This window comes from Mastigoproctus giganteus, chromosome 6 (assembly GCF_048544385.1).
Source record: "Mastigoproctus giganteus isolate SK-2022 chromosome 6, ASM4854438v1, whole genome shotgun sequence".
NCBI classification, from domain to species: Eukaryota; Metazoa; Arthropoda; class Arachnida; order Uropygi; family Thelyphonidae; genus Mastigoproctus; species Mastigoproctus giganteus.
Genome location: NC_143580.1, coordinates 73782879 through 73804338, shown reverse-complemented (window position 1 = coordinate 73804338; position 21460 = coordinate 73782879). Strand labels below are relative to the sequence as shown.

General features: G+C 36.9%; 1 protein-coding gene across 1 annotated transcript in view; it reads left to right on the top strand.

The window, feature by feature from the left end:
- The window catches only part of LOC150084411 (uncharacterized), a 646726-nt gene that overhangs the window by 567185 nt on the left and 58081 nt on the right, over window positions 1-21460 (top strand). The window contains exon 16 of the mRNA XM_090376219.1: window positions 1452-1605. Within this exon, the coding sequence (XP_090232345.1) occupies window positions 1452-1605 (154 nt within the window). The remainder of the gene's footprint in view (window positions 1-1451; window positions 1606-21460) is intronic.

Below are 21460 nucleotides of genomic sequence, written 5' to 3'. Positions count from 1 at the left end.
AAATGCCTCTACTAATGCTAATGCTAAGGTTCCAGTTTTGTCGTCAAATTCACCATATGTGGATGCCCATTGTCATGTTACAGAATGATTCCTGTTTCTGGGCCTTTTCTTGTGAACTATTTATCCACATCATTGAGAAACAAGGATGCTCAGCAATAATAGAAATCTTGTAAGAGCAGTAACTGTTGAATGAGGTGGCAGAAAATCAACAAGTACCAACCTTTCTGAATTCCAAAGGATGCGTGACATGGTCTTGGCAACTTAAAGCTGTGATTGATTTTTTTGGGGTGGTGGAAGTTCCTTTGTGGCACTCTTTGATTGTGGAGTGAAGTAATTATATCCTTGTTATGTCAGAAGTCACTCTTTACTGCAGGAGTGCATTTACTCCAGTTTTCCAGTTTAAATGTTTGTTGGAAAGAGCAAGACACATGCCTTCTGGTATAATTTAGCATTTTTGGGATACACTGTGTGCACACTTATTTTTTTAACAATGTGTCCATGATTAAGTGTCTCTGCACTTTTAAGCCACTTTTTTGCAAAATCCCAATGCCACTGTAATTTGTTTGTTTTCCAAAATCAGCTTCTCTGCACAATAGATGTTCCCACCTGTGACATCTATTGTCTGCACAAGAGCATGCAGTAGAGGTTAGAAACTTCTTTAATTCCTAAATCGCAGAATCTACCACTTTTTGAAATTTAACCTTAATGAGCACTAAAAAAAAAATAAAAATAAAAAAGTGTATTGGTATACACGGTCTACCATCAGTTTTTTTGAAAGAAATAGTTTAAATCAAGCACTTTCAAATGCACTCCATTGTTTTATCATTATTATTATAAAAATGAACAGAGAATTAACAATGGCAGTCATCATTTTGAGAACAAAAATTGTTACATAAGCAGCTATATGGTGTTATTTCATTTACAGATCTCTCATTCTTGGTACAGAAACAGTTGAGAAATATGATTTTTGTTATGTCCATGCTTCTCAAATTCTAATACAATTAATGTTGCAGATTAAAAGTCAAAACTATAATGAAGGAATACAAAAATTTACATAGTCATCACTCTAAAAGATACTTTAATTTTTAAGTTTATTTTATTTGATTTAATTTATTTATTTATTATTTATTTAAATTTTTTTTTTTGTTCCAGACGTTTACCCAAATTCACTCACATGAGAATTAAAAATGAACCTTCTCTTAACTTTAGTCATGTTCATAAATTAAGTTTTAATTTTTTTCTTTAAAAAAAAAAACTGTTGTGAATCATTTCTAAAATAAATTTATATTTTTTGTAATGTTTATTATCATATTTCATTACCACGATAACAGATAGTAATATATTAGCAAGAGTAGGTCAAGTGTATGATATTTTTATAATAAACTGATTTAAGTTTCTTTAAAGGGGTACTGCATAAACACTTTACAGAATTATTGTTTTTGTATTTTAAGAGTGTGGGCGTTTAGCAGAAAGCCAGCTTCCTTCCTTTGAACAATGGCCATTTTTATCAGTCGTTTATAATGCTCAAACAAAGAAAGGATGCCTTTCTGAAATCTTGACTCCTATATGGCTAGTGACTTCAGCAGAATGCCTTGCTAACACAGGGTAAGAGTTGAATATAATTCTTTTTACCATTACCTTCCATGAACTGTTTTTGTGTTAGTACTTTTATTTAGATCAAGCACTTGAATTATTCAACTGTTTTCAAATATCTCTTATAAGGAAAGATTTTGCTTGAAGAAACATACAGAAACAAAATATGTTTAGCTTCTACTCATTAGTTTAGAATTTGTTTAAAAGTAAAACATATTAATCATTTTTTTTGGTTTATAAACAAAGATCATGCGTCTCTGAAAATGTTATTTCTAAGTAATTGCCCATTAGGGATGGGTGAAGAAAATATTAATTAACTTCAGACCTTATGAAATCTAACATTTGCCTTATTTCTTCCAAAAAAAAAAAAAATTCTACTCTTTCTATTATAATCTTCAGCAATACTCAGATTTCTAGACAAGAACACATACATTGGAATCCTAACACTGTTTTTTTTTTTTACATTTGGTGAATATTTTTTCTGGTCTCAGCTGAACCCATTGCATTCTTTCTTTGTATTTAATGAATTTTGATTTAGCAAATACACCACATTTAGTGTAAGAGATTTTGGTCTTCCAGAACTCACCTTGATTTAGGGTGATAGTTGTTTCAGCCATAATCATTCTAAATCATGGTATGAGAACAACATTTATTATTTAGTATTTAGTATTAGTAATGGCCGCATGGTGCAAGAAAGCCTATGGCTTATGCTGCACCAGCCAAAAAAAAAAAAAAAACGAATAAAACAATGATAAAAAAAAATAATAATAAATAAATAATAATAATTAATAAAAGAAAAGGAAATGAAACCTATCATCCTATGTGCTTCCCTGACCCGAAGGTACTATCCAGATGACCTTTGAATTTCCCCAAGCTGTCAGCCTCTACCACCCATGTAGGCAACTTATTCCAGTAATTTATAACTCGCTGGCTAAAATAACACTTCCTGCAGTCCAATCTAAACATTTCCCCCCCCCCATAACTTGAATTTATGTCCCTTAGTTCTAGCATCATTTATAATCTTGAAAATTTCGTCCTCATTCATTTTACTGATGCCTCAGAGCCTTAAACACCTCAATCAGATCTCCTCTAAGGTGTCTAGTTTCCAAACTCTGCAACCCACATATTCGAAGTCTTTCTTCATAAGGACGCCCTTTTGCCGATCTCACCAGGCGAGTTACCTGTCTTTGTACCCTTTCAAGAAGCTTAATGTCTTTCTTTAGGTGTGGTCTCCATACTTGAACACAGTATTCCAAGTGTGGTCTAACAAAAGCCTTATATAATAGGATTATCACACCCCTATCCCTACTTGCAAAAGTTTGATAGATCATCGATAGGACACCATGGGCCTTCCTTGCAACCTGTTTACAATGCTCAGAGAATTTCATGTCTGACTGTATTGTAACACCCAAGTCCCTTTCCTCCAGTACTGGGTTTAGTTGAACTCCACCAAGTGAATAAGTTATTTTGGGATTACTGTTTCCCAGGTGTAATACCTTATACTTTTTTGTTGGATTAAAGCATAGCTGTCATTTTTCTGACTATTCCTGAAGTCTATCTAGGTCTCTCTGAAGAAGCTCAGCTTGACAGTGATCATTAACTACTCTACCAATTTTAACATCATCTGCAAATTTGGACATCATGCCCTCTATCCCTTCATCAATGTTGTTTATGAAAATTAAAAACAAGAGTGGTCCTAATACTGATCCTTGGGGAACCCCACTTCTTACATCAACCCAATCTGAGGAATAGCCATTTATCACAACCCTCTGCCTCCTGCCCTGAAGCCATCCTGCTATCCATCTAAGGATTTTCCCAGTGATTCCAACCTGTTCCAGCTTATAAAGCAAAATCAATGTTGAAATTATTCCCTAAATCCAGCTCATGTGTGACCCTTTCAAAATAGCGAACCAGATTTGTTAAAAATGATTTTCCCTTTACAAAACCATGCTGAGTATCCTTGAGAATTTCAGTTCGATCCAAATGATCCTGAATTCCACTCTTGATCATTGCCTCCATGATTTTCCCTATCACTGAAGTCAGACTGACAGTTCTATAATTTCCCACTTCACTCTTAGAGCCACCCTTAGGTAGGGGAGATACATTGGCACTTTTCCAATCCAAGGGAATCTCCCCAGAGTCTAGTGATGCTCGCATAATTAGCCTCAGTGGTTCAATGCACTCACATGCCACCTCCCTTAAGATTATAGGGTATATTCCATCAACTCCAGGAGCCTTACTGCCTGTAGGCTCGAACGTTTTTTCATTAAATAATCTTGCAAAATTTCAATATCATTAATTACATATTTTTCAACTTCGCTCCCACAATTTCCCATTGCCGCAAAATGTTTTTCATTTGTAAATATCGATGCAAAATAACTGTTGAGTTCATCTGCAATGGCAGCTGGAGTATTTAATACTAACCCCTTTCCCTTACATAAAGGTCCGATCTGGTTTGTCCTGCTCTTCTCTGACATTTATGTATGTGAAGAATTCCTTATCCCCTCCTCTTTGCTCTGTTTGCTAGTGATTTCTCATAAACTGCCTTTGCCTGTCGAACCTTTTCTGTGGCTCTATTACAGATCATCTTGTAGCTGTTATAGGCTTCAGTACTTTTTATTGCTCTGTAACCTTTCCATGCCACCTTTTTCTGCTCAAGTAATGACGGCGCATCCGTAGCCAGGTGGGAATGAGCACACGCTTCTTGATTAGACCGGGGTTCGAGCCCATCACCACCAGATATGGAGGATGCGGAAAGGTCAGGGAATGATCACCGCATAACCCCGGAGCAATATGGCCTTAGTTGCTAATGCTCCTAAAAACCAAATAACAGCTCAAGTAATGTGGCAACTTCACTATTCATCCAACTTGGAACCCTCCTCGTGGAGTATTTTTTTAATGGTAAATACGCATTCAAGGCATCTGTGATTAATGTTTTAAAAGCATACCACAGTTCAAATGTATTCATTCTCTGTACAATATCTACCCAGTTAATAGAGGCCATGTAGTACCTTAAGGCATCGTAATTTCCTTTTCTGAAATTAAAACCCATTCCTTTGCCTTTTACTGCTGCTACCGCTCTCATCATCATCCACTGTAGAACCCCGTGATCACTTCCTGCTACTGGTTCCTCAACTGTTAGCCCTGTTATGTCATCTGATTCATGGGTGGTAATGACGTCTAGGATATTCTTTTCTCTAGTACTTTCCCTGACATGTTGATACAAATAACAGTCATCTAGTTGATTTAAAAATTTTGTTCCCCATGTCGAGTTTCCTTCCCATTTAATCCAATCAATTAGAGGCAAATTGAAATCACCCATAATAAGACATTGATGCTTACTTGCCCATTCCATTTACATGTAGAGGCTTTCGTCATAATCTTCACAATCACCTGGTCTGTAGATTACTCCTACTCGCATTATACTTTTGTTTCCAACTATCTCACACCATACAGATTCTATACTAGCATGTGAAACATCTGAATCCAGGAAAGCTATCGTCGCACTCAGGCTGCTTCTGATAAGAAGCATTACCCCACCACCCCTTCTATCTACCCTATCCTTCCTAAATACATTATACAAGCCATACTGAAACTCATTATCCCCAATTTCCGGGTGGCACCACGTCTCTGTAAGCCCTATTATGTCTGTGTTACTTGTTTTAACCAGCAGTTCGAATTCGCTCATTTTATTGACGACACTTCTAACTTTACTATATAAACAATTAAGACTTACTGTTCTTGTATATTTAACAACCCTTGAAGTTTTTTAGGCTCTCTTCCCTGGCATTAGCTACCTGCTCACTTGAAACGTTTCTGCTCCCAGAACATCTAGGCCGCCTCCGTAGCCAGGTGGGAAGGAGCAGCAGTGCGTAGCACACGCTTCTTGATTAGACCGGGGTTCGAGCCCGTCACCACCAAATACGGAGGATGCGGAAAGGTCAGGAAATGACCACCGCATATCCCGGAGCAGTATGGCCTTAGTTGCTAATGCTCCTAAAAAACCAAATAACAAACAACAACAACAGAACATCTAGATAATATGTCCAGTTGGGGTAACAGATAAGAACTCTTGAGGTATACGCAAGAGTTACTTTGACCAATATTATCAGATAAATGTGTGTCAGTATTATAGGGAATGAAAATGCAATTATATTACTAAAACTATTCAATTGAACTTAGGAAACACTTGAATGAACTACAAAGTAGATACAGCAAATTTCTTAATCCTGTTAATAGGGTTATAACAATTGTGTTATACTGCTCATAGACAGGAGCGGATTAAGGGCGGTTGAGACCCCGGGCACAGAATAAAATATTGGGCCCCTTAAAAAAAAGAGAGAGACAGGGAAAATAAAAATACATTTTAACCATTTTTTTAAATAAATAAAAAATATTATGTACTATTAATGTTTTATTTCCAATAAAATTTGAATATATTGTAATATATGTATAATATAATTAATAATAGCATAATAATAATCACAAAGTTTTGAACTAATTCAACAAATTTGTTGGGGTTTTGCGTGGGCCCTTCAGAAGTCAGGGCCCAGGGCACGCGCCCGGTGCGCCCGCCATTAAATCCGCCTCTGCTCATACAAAACTAACTATCTCATGTTGAAACAATATAAAAGAAAAGATAGAAACAATAGAAAAGTGAGAGACCAAAGCAATACTCACCTGTGGAGGAGTGAATGTATGGCTCCTCATCCAAAGAGACACCTCAAAGAACAAGTGCTACTCAAGTAATAACATAAAAATAATGCAAAAATACCACAAATAGAAACAGTCCACAAGCACTATCTCTTCAGAGAGATGATGCCTAGAAGTTCTCATACTATTGAAATTCACAAATGCTGGTGTCCCTTAAAGAGATAGTGCCTATGGGCTTTCTGTTTCTGTTTGTGATATATTTGCATTATTTTTGTGTTATTATTTGAGTAGTGACTACGATAGTGTTTTAATCTTTCTCTTTTCTGTTCTTAATTCTGATCTTAACCATTAATTTGATGAATTTGAGCTATTGCTCAAAACATCAAATGCAGATATTGTTGGGATGTCAGAGATGTAGTGTCACACAGATATAAGGAATGCAGAACAGGAATTTAGGAAGTACAATGTGTACAGAAAGGATAGACAGGATAGGAAAGGAGGAGGGGTTATGCTATTAGTTAAGAAACACATAAAATCCAAGGAAGTGAAGCCAGTTGACATCGCTGGACAGTGCAGTGTCGAGTCAGTTTGGTGTGACATAAGCATTGGGAGATCAAAGTTGAGAGTAGGAGTGTGCTATAGGCTTAATGACTCTGATGAGTATAATAAGAAACTGTACAGGGAAATAGAGTGGGCCAGTAAATCAGAGAGTCTTATAATGGGGGATTTTAATTTCCCAGATATTAACTGGAATTTGTGGGTTGGTCACTCACACACTAGCAAGGCTTTTGTGGATTTATTGGATGATTGTTTTCTACATCAGCATGTTCGGGAGGCAACTAGAGGGAGAAATAATACTCTAGATCTGATTATCAGTAGTGATTCTTCATGCATTAAGAATTTGCAGATAAAGGAACCACTAGGTGGCAGTGATCACAGTGTGCTGAAGTGGGATTTACTCAAAGAGGTAACTACCATCAGGGGTAAAGGGAAGGGAAGGGTTATTGCCTCCGTAAAGGCGACTACAATGGTCTGAGACAGTATTTAAATTCTATACAGTGGGACCAACTGATGATGTTACCAATAGCAAATTCAAAATGGGAAGCATTCAAAGAACTTATCTTGAAAGCTACTAGGCTTTACATACCAACTAAGAAATATTGTTCAAGGTTTAGGCCTAAATAGATGTCAGATAAACTAATGAGACATATGGCAGCAAAGAAAAATGCATGGGATACATATAAATTAATGGGTGACATGGAAGCCTATGATAGATATAAGCTGGTCTGTAACCAAGTCACAAAGGAGATTAGGCAGGCAAAGGCAGATTATGAGAAATCCTTGGCAAAGAGTTCTTTACCTATGTAAGCTCTAGAAGGAAAGGAATGAATCAGATTGGTCCACTGGATATTGATGGTTCAACAGTTGAGGATGCTGCTCAGGTGGCGAACAAACTAAATGAGTATTTTGCATCTACATTCACACATGAGGAGTTATTCAGGAAGGGGAATGCCAGAGGTGAAGTAAACTCTGGCAGTGAGCTAGATGATTTTGTAATAAGTGAGAGGAAAGTGGAGGAGAAATTGTTGAGGATAAACATAAAAAAGGCACCCAGGGTGGATGGAATCTATCCAGTTATATTAAAGGAGGCAGCAAAGGAAGTAAGCAAACCCTTAGCTATAATTATGAGAGCTTCTTTGGACTCAGGGGGAGGTACCCATGGATTGGAGATGTGCAAATGTGACCCCAATTCACAAAGGAGGATCAAAGGCTGACACAAGTAATTATAGACCTGTGAGTTTAACTTCTGTTCCAGGAAAATTAATGGAGGCAGTGATTAAAGAAGAGGCGCCTCCGAGCCAGGTGGGAAGGAGTAGCAGTGCGTAGCACACGCTTCTGGATTAGACCGGGGTTCGAGCCCTTCACCACAAAATACGGACGATGTGGAAAGGTCATGGAATGACCACCGCATATTCTTGGAGCAATATGGCCTTAGTTGCTAATGCTCCTAAAAAAAAAAAAAAAAAAACCAAATTGATTAAAGAAGCACTGCAGGATCATCTAGACAAGACTTCAGTTATAGCTCGGACACAGCATGGTTTTGTTAAGGGAAAGTCTTGCCTGACCAATTTGATTGGATACTATGAAGCAGTCACAAAAGAACTGGATGCAGGGAATAACTTTGATATTATATATTTGGATCTTATAAAGGCTTTTGATACTGTTGAACATGGAAAACTGCTGCACAAATTGGAGCAGTATAGCATTGGAGGCAAATTGCTGCTATGGATAAAGGGATGGTTGAGGGGGAGAAGACAGAGTTGTTGTTATTTGGTTTTTAGGAGCATTCGTAACTAAGGCCATATTGCTCCGGGGATATGCGGTGGTCATTCCCTGACCTTTCCACATCCTCCGTATTTGGTAGTCATGGGCTCGAACCCCGGTCTAATCAAGAAGTGTGTGCTATGCACTGCTGCTCCTGCCCACCCGGCTACGGTGGCACCAGAAGACAGAGAGTGGTAATCAATGGATACTGCTCATCGTGGACTAATGTTATTAGTAGAGTCGTTCAGTGTTGGGTCCATTATTGTTTTCTGTATTTATAAATGATATTGATGATGGTATATCAAGCTTAATGTCCAAGTTTGCAGACGATACAAAGGTTGGCAGGGTTGTTAAGCACACTACTGATGCTATGCTGCTGCAACAGGAGGTTCAGCCATAGCCAAACATGCTTAGAAGACTGGTCATAGTATTTCAGCCAAAGAAGGGTGGTTGCTGATAGAGCTCGTGGTTTCTGGAACCAGAAATGCCGGAAGCTGGAGAGCTTGTGGATATGCTTGTCCAAACACTACAGTATTAACAGTGATAAGGGCTGCCATATTCATCCGTTCTTTGAGTCTCTTACTTAGGGAGGGATAAACGGTTTAGAATGTTTGTGCCCGAGCACTTCCGGTTCCAATGCACGGGAAATTAATACTGATCATATGCTGTGTCAGGGTGTTGCAGACCTGCTGGAAGGTATATATATATATATATATATATATATATATATATATATATATATATATATATTGTTTGGATAACCTGTAACCATTTCAGCTGATGAAGGCAGCTGCTGCTGCCGAAAGCTATTGTTGTATAGTGGTTTTAATCTTTTTAGCACTTTTAACTACACTTTTATTTTATTTTATTTTAACCTCAGTTTATATTTTATTGTACAGATTTATTTTATATTAAAGCTTTGTTTTATTTTGTTTAAGTCAGTGTTTAGTGCATTTAAATGAATCATCGAGTTCCTGACTCCCGAGGCCTTTTTAATGAAAAGTTTTCAAAATATTCTGCTATAGAGGACAGTATGCATTTTTGCAAAGACATTATTGGACTTCTGAAAGAACTAGATGCCTCAAAATTAAGTTTAAAAGCAGTTTTGCTTCATAATGGCAGTGAATTTCCATCAGTTTCTATGTTTCATTCAGTTGGACTTAAAGAAAGTTATGAAAGCATGTCTAAGGTTCTACATGCTAGAAAATACCAGGATTATGGTTGGAACATATGCAATGATCTTAAGGCTATTGGTGTGCAGGGAAGGATATCAAAAAATATTGTTGTTTTTTGTGTTTGTGGGATAGCCGTGCAACAGAAGAACATTATGTTGTGCAACATTAGGACAAGCGGACAAATTCAAACCAGGACAGTGTAATGTAAAATATATTCCTGTAGTGCAGGAGTTCTTAACCTTTTGCTTTAAGCGAGCAAGATTTTGCAGTTTACAATACCTGCAAACACCATATATTAAAATATAAATTTTCTAGCTTAAAGATTAAAAATTCATTTATTTAATTAATTTTTTTAGATATATTAAGCATACAAGAATTATATTTCTCAATTAAAATTATTGAGTGCTAATATTTATTGCCTTATCAATGTGAACTTTGACTTTGAAGTGATGATGCCAAACCTTTGAAATTAATTTCTCCATTACGGAGAGATAATTGCAAATTTTCTTCCAAATGTGATGTCAACAATCTTGTCCTCTTTTTGTTTTTGATATTGTTCATTAATGAAAAAGTACTTTGAACACTTGGCTTTGTAACAAAGGAAATTTTTTGTAGCCAGAAGAACCCCAGAATTTTAAAATAGGATTTTGTTGGAAAAGACATTTCAGAGCTAAAGATGACTGCATATCAATAAGTTCTAACTCAGCGACTGCTACTTCATTTTGATTGAAAATTTGTTCCAAGTTAATGATTTCAAAATTTCTGTAATTGTTAATTCAAATTTTGGGAGTTGCTCTTTCAAGTATTCAAATCTTTCTTGGAATTGGTCACTAAGGTCTTTAATTACATTCATTACAAACGATGGGCAATCCCCAGCAATTTCCTCCAGACATTTTTTAAGAGTAGGAAAATGAAGCAAATTTCCTTTTAAAACTTGATTCTGAAACACTTGAAGTTTTTTCTCAAATGCATTAATCTCCTCATAAAACTGCCACAAATTTATCTTTTCTTTGTAGCTGCAAATTTAATTCATTTAAATGGCTGAAGATGTCAACCATGAATGAAAGTGTAATCTTGAAATTGTCAGTAAAAATTTTATTAAGAAGATTTTCTTTATTTCTTGCTATTAGAAAACCTCTTACTTCTTCAAACACCTCCCTAATTCTGGAGAGTGCCTTTCCATGACTGAGCCAACAAACCTCTGTATGGGTAATAAGATCAGTAAATTAATAAGAGGAGTTTACCTCAATATAGTACGTGGAACACTTCCGTATGATACCCTCCAGAAATTAAAACGGAAAAAACGAAAAAATCGACAACTTACCGGTACATTAAAGTAAAATATAAATAATTAAATAATTAAAGTAAAATATAAATAATTAAATAACACAATTCAAAATCAATTTAAAACAATTAAAATTCAAATTAACCCAATTAAAAGAATCTAAAGAAAATATTCAAAACGATTTTCCTTCCTGAAGCTGACAATGCTTTTCGACCGACTGTCGTGATCACAGGAATGAATTTTCATTCCTGTGATCACGACAGTCGGTCGAAAAGCATTGTCAGCTTCAGGAAGGAAAATCGTTTTGAATATTTTCTTTAGATTCTTTTAATTGGGTTAATTTGAATTTTAATTGTTTTAAATTGATTTTGAATTGTGTTAAATTGTTTATGTAATTATTTATATTTTACTTTAATTATTTAATTATTTATATTTTACTTTAATGTACCGGTAAGTTGTCGATTTTTTCGTTTTTTCCGTTTTAATTTCTGGAGGGTATCATACAGAAGTGTTCCACGTACTATATTGAGGTAAACTCCTCTTATTAATTTACTAATATTATTATCAACGTAGAACATATTGAGTATTACAGCTCTGATTCATACTATCTAATGGGTAATAAGATCAGAATGTGGTGCTTGAATATCTTCAAAAAATATTTTTATAAGTCACTTATTTAGGGATTTAGCAATGAAATGGTTAATGATTTTAACAATGACTTCATGACATCCTATAATTTCTTTTTGATCTTTTATTCGTGAACACAAAGCCTCAATATGAATCAAACAGTGATAATGCACAAAATTAGGTGGTGCCTCCGTAGCCAGGTGGGCAAGAGCAGCAGTGCATAGCACACGCTTCGTGAGCCCGTGATCACCAAATACAGAGGATGCGGAAAGATCAGGAAATGACCACCGCATATCCCTGGAGCAATACGGCCTTAGTTGCTAATGCTCTTAAAAACCAAAATAACAACAACAACAACAAAATTAGGTATCCTTTCACCTCTAAGGTAAGCAATAAGGCCTTTGTTTTTATTATAATGGAAGGTGCACCATCAGTAACAATTGGTACAAGTTTACTCAGATCAAATTTGATCTGAGTAAACTTGTGCAAAGTGGAGCAAAGTGGAGGAGAAATTATTGAAGTTAAACATAAGAAATGCACGTGGGGGGGGGTATGGGATCTATCCAGTTATATTAAAGGAGGCGGCAAAGGAACTAAGCAAACCATTAGCCCTAATTATGAGAGCATCCTTGAAATCAGGGGAAGTCCCCATGGACTGGAAATGTGCAAATCTATCCCCTATTAAAAAAGGGGGGATAGAAGGGTGACACAAGTAATTGTAGACCAGTTAGTTTAACTTCTGTTCTGGGTAAAATAATGGAGTCACTGGTTAAAGATGTATTACAGGCTCCACTGGACAAGACTGCAGCAATAATTCAGACACAGCATGGGTTTGTTAATGGAAAATCTTGTCTGACAAATTTGATTGGATACTATAATGTAGTTACAAAGGAACTGGATGCAAAAATAATTTTGATATCATGTAATTGAATTTCAGGAAAGCTTTTTACACTGTTGTGCATGGAAAACTACTGTACAAATTGGAGCAGAATGGTATTAAGGGTAAGTTGCTACAACAGATAAAAGGGTGGTTTAGTGGGAGAAGACAGAGGGTGGTAATCAATGGAAGCTGCTGCTGTTGTTGTTATTGGGTTTTTAGAAGCATTAGCAACTAAGGCCATATTGCTCCAGGGATATGCGGTGGTCATTCCCTGACCTTTCTGTATCTTCCGTATTTGGTGGCTCATGGGCTCGAACCCCACTCTAATCAAGAAGCGTGTGCTATGCACTGCTGCTCCTGCCCACCTGGCTACGGAGGCGCCAATGGATGCTGCTCTTCGTGGAATAATGTTATCAGTGGAGTCCCACAAGGGTTTGGTGTTAGGCCCACTGTTGTTTTGTATATTTATTGGTGATATAGATGAAGGTATATCAGGCTTAGTGTTGAAGTTTGAAGATGAAACAAAGGTTGGCAGGGTTGTTAATGACAGTAATGGCAGTGTGCTACTGCAACAGGATCTAGAAAATTTGGACAGATGGGCTGAGAAGTGGCAACTGAAGTTTAACCTCGATAAATGCAAAGTACTGCATATGGGTAGACGTAACCCCAGAGAAATGTACCAACCATGTGGTACTACACTTAGGGTAGTAGAAAATGAAAAAGACCTGGGAGTAATTGTGCAGTCAGATATGAAGTTATCTGAACAATGCAGACAGGCTGACCTTTGCAGCAGCTGGAGCCTAGGCACCTGCAAGGTGATCTGATTGAGGTGTATAAGGCCTTGAATGGGTTGAGCATGCTGAATTCTGGTGGGATTCTTCTGCTCAGATTATGAACCTAAGGGGGCATAAATTCAAATTGAGGAAAGACAGTTGTAGAATAGATGTGCAGAAATTTGCCTTTAGCCAGCGGGTGGTTAATTGCTGGAACAAACTTCCATCTGTCATTGTGGAAGTTTGATAGCTTAAATAAATTCAAGGAGGAACTGAACAAACTTTTAGACTGAATGGGTGTGTGAATTTTTTATTTATTTTTATTATTATTATTTTTTTTTTGGCTGATGCTACATTAGCTCATACACTTGCTTATTTGCATCACATGCCTCTATTATTATTACTATATTACCAAAGAACCATTTTCCCAAGAAGACTGAAATGCATATTTTTTAATTTTTTGTTTCTTTGCATTTGAAATGTATAGATCTAAATCAGATGACTGTAAAGGTAGTGTTAAAATTTGGAAAATTTGGGTAAGAGTTTATTAACATGTTGACCAAGATTTTTGTAGCTCTGGTGAGTGCTAAGTTTCATTTATATTTAGTTATTTTATTGACTTATTTGTTACACTAAAATATTTTCTATAAGTAGCTTTATAGTTCTTGCCAAGCTCCGTGGTATATATTTGAATTCAGATAGCGATTTTGAAAGTTAATACTTAGTGTCCTTGGACACTAAGTATTCATCTACAGACTTTTAATAGATTTTCCATATGATTTACAAACACCAGCTAATAATGGCAGCCCTTTATATGCATGAATTGTAACATCATCCAAGTCTTCCCACTTATCACCATAATAAACCTTTCTGCCTTCTGTGCTACTTATTTTCAAAATAATTGTCAAGTGTAGGATTATATTAAGTTGAAATGCTGATTTTACTTGAGATTTGGCATTTCTGGTTAGATCAGAAGTTGCTTTTATTATATTTGAACTAGATATTTGTCCACGCTGAGCAAAAGGCTCCAGGATTTAGTGTATAAGTTCTATCCTTTTAATGACTGAATTACAGCAGGTTAACTGTATCTTGATGTGCTATATTGTTGTATGAAGAATCATAGCCCAATTCTGAGGATTCATAATTTTATGATCTTTAATTCAAACTGCTTTGGCTGTAGCTCCTGGCATAGAACGTCACTCAATTCACTGTTGTCAGTTACAGCAACAGAGTATAGAAATGATGGTACTTCATTAAATGCACACTCATCTACTAGTGTCAGAGGAGTGATACAACAATTAGATGTGCTGTGGACATCTAATTGTATCACTGCAAAGCTAACTCTGTATGATTCCCAATATGTACTGACTTCACTCTACATTTTCTGGCTATGAAGGAGGTGGTTGATATCTAATCTTGGAGTTCTGACTGATGAAGCTCATTTTTGGCTAAGCAGCAATAAATCTATTCTTATTAATGAAGTTCCTCTCCAATACCCATTATGTTTTCGATGTGGATTCACAGCAGATTTTGTTATTGGACTGCACTTCAAGGAAAAAGGACAGTCCAGTTCAAGGCTCTCCTTCAATTCAAGCAGTTCAAGGAAGTTCCCGAAATGCATTGTGTTTCAGGTAAACGTTATTACTATAATCTTCTCTGACACTGTGATTTCTGTCCTTCAAGAGAAAGAGGATTGCACACAACTGTTTTATGCAGGATAGAGCCCACCATATATTACTTGGCCAGTAAGGCGCTTCCGTAGCCAGGTGAGCAGCAGTGCGTAGCACATGCTTCTTGATTAGACCAGGGTTCGAGCCTGTGACCACCAAATACGGAGGATGCGGAAAGGTCAGGGAATGACCACCGCATATCCCCGGAGCAATATGGCCTTAGTTGCTAATGCTCCTAAAAACCAAATAACAACAACTTGGCCAGTAAACTAGTTGTTTTGTTCCATATTTGAAGATGACCACATTATTTCCCAACATTTTTCCAATACTTGAATATACAACAGAATACATTCTCCCTACTTTAATCCAAGTGACTTCTGGTTATAGGGCTGTCTCAGGATGGGATTTATTGAGCCAACAGTTCACCAAGCTGTACCATGCTTCCAGCACATTTGCAACACAGGTGACTATCATATTGAGTAATTTAACTTCAGAACCTGTAGTTTCCTCATACTACTATAATGCAGATTCTGAGTTAACTAAAATAAGCTAAATGACCTCACCTCTGTCTAAAAGAGAGAAGTCAGATTACTTAATGATCCTACTTGATTCTATATAAAAATAGAGCTGCCTATAAATTAACAGTCTTCCTCCAAAATTCTTACTCTCCATCCTCATTCCAGTGCTTGTCACACCAAACTGACTTACCATTACATTTGGCACCCACTTTAACTGGGTACACTGCACTGCCTTATATTCTGTTGCTTCTTAATAAAGAGACTTTTGCCAACAGGGGCAAGGAGGTGATTATCCCATGGTATAAGGCAATGGTAAAACTGCATTTAAGTACTGCATACAGGTATAGAGCCTCAATATAAGGTGGTGTGAACCGGTTGGTATCTATTGGAAACAAGGAACCTGCAAAAACAGTTAATTGAAGTATTTAAGGCTTTAAGTGGATTGAGTAAACTAAATGCTGCTGGTATTTTCTCTTTCTAAACACACACTAGAGGACGTACACATAAATTGACAAAGGATGACTACAAGATGTGCAAACATTTGCTTTCAGCTAGAGCATAATTGATTGTTGGAATGAACTACCACTGTTTGTTGTGGAGATGGGTATTTTGAATAAATATAAGGAAGAATTAGTAAATTATTACGGGGAATGGATAAATGAGGCAGGTAGCTTTTTTGTTTTTTGGCTGATGCTGTATATGCTTGCTTCCTTGCATCATTTGCCACTACTAATACTATTAACCAGGCCAAATAAATTGTGCTGTGTCTTCTTGCTGTGCCAAACATACCCTGTAGTCAGTTTTTGAACTTTTTTTTTTTTTTTTGTTTTACATGTAACTAAGTGGTCAGTATCATTCTGTATTAATTTTTGTATCATGCAGTATTTTGTTTGCTTATTTCAGCAGTAGTTATAAGAGAACAGATTTTATGTTGTACAACTATTGCTCATTGAGCAGATTCTGAGTTAACTAAAATAAGCTAAATGACCTCACCTCTATCTTAAAAATGAGAAGTCAGATTATTTAATGGTTCTTCTTGATTCTGTATAAAAATAGGACTGCCTGATACTCCAAAAATGTAACTCAACTCTCCATCTGCATGAAATGTTTTTTTTTCATTAATCTTCTATTTACATATAGTAAACTACCATTAATGGTAATTTATTATATATAAATAGAAGATTATATACTGTTTTCTTTTAGTCCCATGGTCAGTTCTATGCATCTTTAAATGGCTGGAGCTTTTCCCATTTAAACATATTCTCACATTTTAATGGGAAAACACATTCTTTGCATTTTAAATTATATCATTTTCTTTTTAGTTCCCAAGAAGGAATAAACCCAGATATAGCCTTCTTTGTCTTGATTTTTAGTCTTGGGAAAGGAATGGTGGAGACTAAATTCTTGGCGGCCTCACCTCGTTTTTTTTTTTTTTTTTTTTTTTTTTGGTAATTCAATGTTATTCATCCATTTTCCTTGTGTCTTTTGTGTATGCATCTGTTCAAAATGCCAATAATAAATTTAATTAAGCAGCATTATGATTATTATTTGTGTGTTAATACTACATTTATCAGGTTTATTAAAATCCTTTTAATAACCTGCACCTATAGTGCGTTTAGGGCCAGTGCCTCAGGCTGCGGGAAAGTCTCAACTATGTATAAGTTAAGTGCAAATGCATCATTAATACACAGCCAATTCTAAATTAGCAAAATATTTGCAAAGGTGGCATCGTTTTAAGTTATATATTTGCATATTTATAAGTTATATATTTTATAAGTTATATATTTATAAGTTATATATATTTCATATTGTGAATACCTTCACAACGAGTTGCCATGATATTGCACTACTTTGAATAAGTAACGCTTGATCTAAAGGAGAAGACTAATGTTACTTATTCTCAGTGGATACCACCACCCAGACGGCACCATTTCAGGGCTATTTGGCCATTCTTCAGTATTTGGTAACTCTTCACCTAAGGAGAAGACTAATGTTACTTATTCTCCGTAGATACCACCACCCAGATGGCACCGTTTCAAGGCTATTTTGTATATGTGTGGGATAATAACTTAACTATCCAGTTGTCCCTATTAGACTTAGAAAAGCAAAAAAGTAGAGGTAAAGTAATAATAGGAGTGGAAGAGGAAAAGAAAGAGTGTAGAAGAATGAAGGGGACAGTAACTCCTTCAACTCACACCACTCATAAACTCCTGGAATAGGGCAATGCTTCCCCAGTGGGGAAGACTGTTTTTACCTATTCTTGGAAATTCCGGACATCATCAGGCTCCCCCTGGTGCCGTTTCAGGGCTATTTATGTATGTATGTGAATATCTACTCGAATATCCACTTGTGCCTATTAGACTTAGAAAAGCAAAAAGTAGAGGGAAAGTTATAGTAAGAGTGGAAGAGGAAAAGAAACGGTGTAGAAGAATGAAAGGGACAATAACTCCTTCAACTCACACCACTCAAAAACTCATAAACTCCTCGAATAGGCAACGCTTCCCCAGTGGAGAAGGCTGTTGTTACCTATTCTTGGAAACTCCGGACATCATCAGGCTCCCCCTGGCGGCACTGTTTCAGGGCTATTTGGCCCTTCTTCAGTGAGTGGGTAGGTACCCAAGTTTCAGGGCTATTTGGCCCTTCTTCGGTGGGTGGGTAGGTACCCAAGTGATGCAACGATGACAAAACAGTTATGAAGTATAACTCCACAATACGAGAGATGCCTGATGGTGTATGATGTATTAAGAGTATAGTGCATTAAGGGCTAATGCCTCATGGCATTTAGAATTGGCTGTGTATTAATGATGCATTTGCACTTAACTTATACATAATCTAACCTGCACCTTCAACAGGTTTTCAACTTCCACATAGATAATTGCTTCATAAACCCTACAATAAAGGCTAAAAAAACCCAATGTTATCTATTTTTTTTTTTTTTTTTTTTTTATGAGAACCCCAAACACGAGAGGTATTGGAACCTATAGTACTTAGTACCGTGCTTGGGTTGGAGGTTGAAAAGACGAAAGAAGATATTTGTTGACATTGGACTTGAACTTCTGTAGATCGTAATTTTCAGGAAATACGTATGAAGGAAGGTTGTTCCAGAAAATGGCAGTTGAATGAATAAATGAGGAAGATGAAAAGTTGGTTCTGTGGGTTTGAAGCTGGACAGTAAATGGATGAAGAGGCATGCAGCAGAAACAGTACGTCTATGAGAAAGCGAGTGGAGAGATTCTGTTAGAGATGAATCATTAATTAACCTAACTGCCCTCTTCTGAATGGAATCAAGAAGCCTGAGAGAGCTTTTGGGGGCACCACCCCAGATGTGGGAACAATATTCCATGGCAGGGCGGATTTGCGATTTATACAGAGTGAGCAGCTGTTTGGAAGAAAAGTAACGCCGAGAGCGAAAGAGAAAACCAAGTTTTTTAGATGCAGAGGAAGCAATATTTGTAATGTGCTTGTGCCAAGAGAGATTAGAAGTCAGGGTAATCCCCAAAAGAGATATATCATTTTGCCTAGAAATCGGAGTGTCACTAAAGATAAGCATAGGAGCAGAAGAATCCTTTTTGCGAGATATAAGACGAGACTGAGTTTTAGAAGGGTTGAAATCAACTAAGTTGTCTTTGCCCCACTGGAGAATTACCTGAAGATCGGCATTTAAGGAATTGGCAGCAGATTTTCGAGAACTTGAAGCTGATTGAGCAGGACAAGGATTCTCAAAATGGAAAGTTGAATGCAATGTGCTATCATCGGCAAAACTATGGATAGGATTTCCAGTCAATGGAAGAAGGTCATTGATATACAAAAGGAAAAGAGTGGGGGAAAGAACTAAACCTTGGGGGACACCGGCATTAGTGGAGAAGTTAGAAGACAGAGAGCCATCTACCATCACCCTCAGTGAGCGATCAGAGAGAAAACTGGATAACCAATTACTAAAAACAGTTGGCAAACCATAAGATGGAAGCTTGTTTAGAAGACCTTTATGCCAAACACGATCAAAAGCCTTTGAGATGTCAAGAGCAACTACTTGTGTTTCACTGAACCTTTCCATTGAATTAGTCCATAAATGGGTAACATAAGCCAGAATATCACCAGTGGATCGACACTGACGGAATCCATACTGGTGATCGTTGACCAGACGGAAGGTTTCTAGGTAGTTTAAGAGTTGCCGGTTAATTGATTTCTCCATTACTTTAGAAAGAGTAGAAGTAATTGCAATGGGACGATAATTGGATGGGAGGGATTTGTCACCCTTTTTTAGGAACTGGCTGGATATGAGCAAATTTTCAAGCAGAAGGAAAAGCACCTTTGGAATAAGAAAGTGAAAAAAGGCGGCAAAGAATAGGAGTAAGTTCAGGAGCACAGGTTTTGAGAACAAGTGGAGAAATACCATCAGGACCTGGAGCTTTCTTAGCATCAAGATTCATCAAAATCCTTCTGATATCCTTTTGACGGAAGACCACAGAAGGCATTGAATGGAGCGTGTTACGAATGGTGGGAGGTGTTTTACCAAGATCATTAATACATGAGCTGGAAGAAAAATGGGATGCTAGCAGGTCAGCTTTATCCTTGGCTGAAGTGACAACAGAATTATCTGGTTTGGACAGAGGTGGGAGCAGAGATGAGTAAAAGTTGCGGCCAATAGCTTTGGCAAGAGACCAGAATGCTCGGCTACCATTAGGGCAAGAAGCAAGTTTTCTACTCTTAGCCTGTTCAAACTCTAGTTTGGACTGATTGATAACTGCTTTACAATTGTTGCGAGCTTTGATGTAGGCAGAAAATGAAACTGAAGAATTAGAAACAAGCCAATTACGATATGCAACATTCTTCTCTTGAACAGCCTTATCACATTTGTTGGAGAACCAAGGTTTAGATAAAGGACGAGATTTTAAAGTGGAGTGTGGGATAAAGGATTCCATTCCTGCAAGAATAATTTCACTGACACGCTCTGAGCAAACGTTGACATCAGAAGTTTTGAAACAGTAATCAGACCAAGGAAAAGAAGAAAAGAAGTCTCGCAGGTCATCCCATTTTGCATTCTTGTAATGCCAAACAATACGAGGTTGGGAATAGCCATGAGATAGAGGTTCCATTGGAGAAGAGACAATCACCAAGTTGTGATCTGAAGTGCCTAAAGGACCTCTCACTTCGACCGTGTACTTAGAAGGGTTGTTTGTGAGAAAAAGATCAAGCGTATTGGCTGTATGATTAGGATTGTCCGGTATTCTTGTAGGTAAATGAACAATCTGTGCTAGGTCATTAGTAATTGCAAAAGCCTCAGCATCTCGACCTGCTGGGTCGGTGTAACTAGAAAACGGAAGCCAGCTGGAGTTGTGAACGTTAAAATCACCAAGGAAAATTACCTCACTGTTAGGAAAGTTGGACTGGAGAAAGTCAAGTTGCAAAGAGAGGAAGTCAAAGAGCTCCAAGTGATTAGTGGAGTTGGGAGAACGGTAGAGACAACAGATGAATTTGACACAATGAGGTAGAGAGATTTTAAGCCAGAGAAGATCAAAGAGAGGAGATTCCAAATTGCCAAGTGTCTGACAGGGAATATCAGACGGACATATGCACAAGTACCACCTTTGAGGCAAAAGGAATCATACAGCAAATAATTTGGACATCTGAGATGAGCAGTAGTTGAATCAACTGATAACTGAGATTCAGTCAGAAAAGTACATGGGGTTTGGAAGACTGCAAGTGGAAATGGACATCGTTGAGATTGGAATCGAGACCAAGTATATTTGTGAAATGAATTAGGAAGTCCTTTATATATTATATTTATTATATTTATTATATAATGAAAAATACGCTCAAAAAAATAGGGTTATATATTTAAGTAGGGGTCCTACTTAAATATATAAGTAGTATATTTAAGCACTATAAGTAGGAGTCCTACTTAAATATATAAGCAGTATATTTAAGCACTATAAGTAGGGGGGGTCCTACTTATAGTGC